The sequence below is a fragment of the Gossypium raimondii genome, chromosome 1 (genome assembly GCF_025698545.1).
Source record: "Gossypium raimondii isolate GPD5lz chromosome 1, ASM2569854v1, whole genome shotgun sequence".
NCBI lineage: Eukaryota > Viridiplantae > Streptophyta > Magnoliopsida > Malvales > Malvaceae > Gossypium > Gossypium raimondii.
The window spans coordinates 23,383,881-23,388,600 of record NC_068565.1 but is presented as its reverse complement, the minus strand read 5'-3'; the positions used below and the strand labels follow the sequence as shown (position 1 = coordinate 23,388,600).

At 31.3% G+C, this 4,720-nt stretch overlaps 1 protein-coding gene across 1 annotated transcript; it reads right to left on the bottom strand.

Moving 5' to 3' along the window:
• Positions 1-572: 572 nt before the first annotated feature.
• Positions 573-3,993, bottom strand: LOC128041959 (protein trichome birefringence-like). The gene is made up of 5 exons (XM_052632994.1): positions 3,184-3,993; positions 2,287-2,479; positions 1,997-2,190; positions 1,754-1,912; positions 573-1,194 (listed from the first exon to the last, which is right to left on the bottom strand). Exons 1-5 carry the CDS (start codon positions 3,909-3,911, stop codon positions 828-830), a joined length of 1,641 nt encoding a protein of 546 aa, XP_052488954.1. The 5' UTR covers positions 3,912-3,993; the 3' UTR covers positions 573-827.
• Between the last annotated feature and the right edge of the window lie 727 nt (positions 3,994-4,720).

The following is a 4,720-nucleotide window of genomic DNA, read 5'->3' as shown; positions in this document are numbered from 1 at the left end:
GGAGACTACTGATTTAGAAGATGTATGTTTAAAAATAATATAAAATAAATAATAAAACGTATGATTCAAACTAATTAATTATAATAGCATATAAAATGTGTATGATATTAAAATAAAAAATTAATTTAAATTGTGAGTAAAACAAAATTTAAATATATAAATACATTGTATTAAAAATATTAAATGCATCTACAATTGTTGTTATGGTGTTAACTTCAATCATGAGTTAGTATCGAGTTGTCTTTTAACACTAAATCAATTAATAACATTATTAATATATATAACTGATGGGATAATAAATTATGCATATTAAAATAAAAATATATAAATTATATTAAAATGAAGTTTTGTTGAATGGTAAATTAAGATTTATTAATTCAATAATAATTTGTATGGGTTCAAATCTTATCTTTTAAAAATAAAAGGACCAAAATACTTTTAAATAATATAATTTAATTTAATTACAAAAGAATATTTTTGTAATTTTCTTAATTAAATTAAATTAAATTTTATGACATTAATTTAAATAAAATTTTATTAATAATATAAATATTCAAATTTTAAATTCAAAATTTACAAAAATCACATGTTGAAGGTGATTCTCATTGTACAAACAAACCCAATGATCAAAACTATTACATGAAATACTGACATGATTTAATTGACAGTACTAAGTTGTCAAGTTAAATCAATACAATATCAGTACTTAAAAGAATAGTTAATTCTCCATATTCGAATCTCATGATTTATATGTAGTGACAAAATAAATAGAGAATACTCAATTTCATGTAATGTTTTCATTCCAAATCTAAATTTGAATGATGTATTTACCTAAACTTGTGTTGATGTTGCCTCATCTTATATTGTTTAAGAAGGAGCTCAGAATAAAGGAGCTCATTCCATGTATCCGGCACACCAGGAAGGCACCAATGGCTGCAATCCTGGTACTTTACACTCTCCGTTCTTTCCTTCTCCGTAATACCATGCTTATGGTATCTCCTATGGATCGATGGGTGACCGTCCTTTCGAAAATCCGTCAATCTAGTAATGTTTAAGTAGGTGACATGTGTTTTCATCCCCTCCAGCACCGATTCTAACACCGCCATCATAGGCATGTACGGCCTTAGCAACGTCTCGTTCCTTATTGGCTCCATCTCGGAATCGCACACACCTCCGGAATTCCATTGCCCACCACTGCATAATAGATTCAACCTCCGTTAAAACATAAAACCTTTGTTGCCATTGATGAACGGATAAATAGCAAAAGTGTATTGAAAACAATTGAGGAGAAATCAGACTCGTTTTAGGAAAAATATTTGAATTGTCGTTTGTAGGGAGTCAACAAATCTCACAACGGTGATTAGTATGGTAACCGATGTGATTATGTTTGGTTTATTCCCAATTTTGTCTCCCAATTTCGTAGAGAGACTCGAGGGATTCACAAAATAAGAGCACCTCATCCACTAAAGAAATGTGAGCTAGTGGTAACTATCTTACCCATAAATAACATACAAGGTCATGGGTTCAAACTTTACCAAGAATAACTATTGAAATATCGTTAGTGGATGAGACACTCTCACTTTGTGAACCCTTTAAAGTTTTCCGTAGAGTCAAGAGACAAAACTCAGAGATAAAATTGAGTATAGACATCTTGAGCACAATATCAACCACCACTGAAGGATTCATCGATTCCCAACGAACGAAACGGTGAATATTTCTCCTAAAATCCAACCTTCCCTCAACAAAAACTTACCTGAAATGAGTAGCAGAGTAACCCCTGAAGAACACCATAGTCTTGGAAGGATTTACATTGTCATCCACCCATTTAGACCACGTCGTCAGTGCTCTTCGAAACGCCTCGACAACGTTCAATTCCTCGTAAACATGATCACCTTCTTGGTAATAATCTTCCCTATAATTTCCACACCAAAAACAAGCATTAATATCCAAAGTTAAATGGGAAATATAAAAGCACATAATATAATCCAAAACCAACCCTTTGGATGTTTTCTCATGATTCCACCAATGCCCGGTGTTGAATACCAGGATATCCGCGGATTTATATATCTCCGATGATCTTCCGATAAGATCGAGCCGAAGTGTATTTTTCTTTGTCCCGTTTCTGTCCGGCATTTGCCATTGTCGGACCAAGAACGGAGATACGAAAAACTCGACGGAACAATTATAATCCTATTCAACATCATCATCATAGCCAATCATAAGTTTAAGCAAACTTGATTCGATGTGTAACGAAGATTAGCCATTAAAAAACCATGGATGACCTACATTGAAAATGATACTAGAGGAAGGTTCTCCTCGAAAATAACGCCCTCCGGGAACTTCATGAACAGTTTTTGGATTTTTTGCAGCACTTTTCAAGATGCAAAGTAGAGATTCCCACATATTTCTGTTCAAGGAATCCCCCACAAATACCAGTCGTTTCCCCCTCAATATCTCCAACATGTGCCCGCCATTCAACCTTTCCAAAACAAAATTAATAATTTTAGCTTAATAGAAGTTTTAATTTTGACTTCAACCTCAAAATTTAGTTTGATATCATGAATTTGGATGTGATTAAACTCGATTTTATTTTATTATAAAAAGTTAGTAATTTAAATTTTCTAATCTAAATTCAAAATAATCCACACAAAAAGATCTCAAATTCAAAACAATTCAACAAATAATTTGAAATGATTGAACTCGACATCTAAACTCAAAATAACCAAAATAATCCAGGTGACATACCCAAATTTAAAACTGATCCAAACTTAAAATAATTTAAAATTTTCTTTAAAAAATTAAAATTAAAATTAATCCTATTTATATTGACTCGATTAAAGTTAACCCAGCTACATCCAATTGATAAATCAAAATATAAGATCAGATTTTCTATAAAACAAAAATTCATTCATGATATTCAGGTCAAAAGAATAACAGAGACTATTTTATTTTTATAGAGTTTAAGTATGTCAACATGTAGATTATGAATAAATTAAATGAATTTACCTACATGACTAATTCAAAGACGGAAACATAAATACAAAATTTGCTAAATTCGATTGACTTTCCATTAATGAAAAATGTACTCAAATTATGCTGAAATTACTTAGTTGATTGATCAATCAGTAAAAAAAGAATATTAAAAAATAGAAAACCCAAAAATAAAGAAATAAAAAATTATACCTTGGCAAAGTGCAGACTTTAGGCTTCCATTTCCATTTGAGATAACCTATGTCACGCCTTCCATGGGCGAAACAACTAAACTGGTGATCGACAAAGGAACATGACCCAGGTTCATAAAGCGGATACGAGCTATCCTTCACCCAGTTTCCATCAAACAAATCGCAAATCTTCAATGATTCAACCAAACTCTCATTCCCCTTCCCCTTCTTAAATCTTACCTTGTTGGAATTTTCAGGTTTAGCTGGAAAATTAGTGCTCTGATTAGCTAAAACGGTAGCGTTTGCATCAGCTATTGTACTATGATTATCGGGTTCGTCTTTCTTTTCACCTGGGCTGCTTGTACTAGGCGGATTTGCATGCAAAAATGAACTCTGGGTATAGTTTATATTCGTGTTATTCGAACTGGGAAGTTGTTCACTGTTGTTGAAAGGTTGGGTGCCTTTGTTTTTGTCGTTGGGTAATGGTTGCAGAGTGTGATTAGATGATGAAGGAGATGAAGTGTTGGGAAATAAGTAACCAAAAAGGGAAGGGAATTGTGATCTATAAGAGTCAGAGGAAGTGGTAAACCAAGGAGAAGAAGGGCCAAAAGCTAAGAAAAGAGTGAAACCAACGAAGGAAAGAATGAAGAGAGCCAGTGTTCTACTCGTTTTAACGATCGAAAACAGGTTCTTAAACTCTGTTTTGATAGTTGTTCCATTGAATGGCAAGCACTTTGCGATATCCACCATGGAAGGCAAAGCTTTAATGAATCCTTTTTTCGAGTCTAACACAAGAAAGAAATGGAAGTGTTGCGGAGGAGGAGAGAGTGGGAGAAAATGGTGTTTGGGGAGAGAGAAAATGAATGGAAAGAGAATATCATATCTCGTACGAAATAGAAAAAGGAAAATAAATAAAGAATAAATGATTTTAAGGTAAAGGAATCGTTTCCACTTTCCACGGAATTCACAGTTCTACCATTTCAGATTGGTAAAATATGTTGCTGGTACTTGTACTTTTTAAATAATTTTATATAAATCCTATTTCAATTACTAGCACTGTTAGTAGTCTCAGTAAAAGTTTTCAACTTAAAATATTATATCATATCAGTGTAATCTAATCAACCTGCTTAGAAAAACAGTAACAATACTAATCATTATAACAATTGATTGAATCTTAACTTAATTGGTACCATTGTTATTATAGTAACTAGAACACAAGTTTAAACATTTTTTTTAATTTAAGAGTTGAGAAAAATTATGTGTAGTGATAAATATTGTATAAAATAATTAATGATTAGAATGAAAATTTTAAATCTAATAGTAAGACAATTGTTAACTTCTTAAAGACATTACTTAAATGTCTAATTTTATCAAAATATGAGGATATACAAAATTGACTTTCAAATTATATATTTTTACCATTTAAGTATTTCAAGATTTTGTCTATATTTACCCCTAAAAACACGATATAATCCAATGAGAACGGTTATATATAACAAGTTCCTATTAGACGTTATACACTTTTTAAGTAAAATAAGATGAAATTGATAATTTAAATA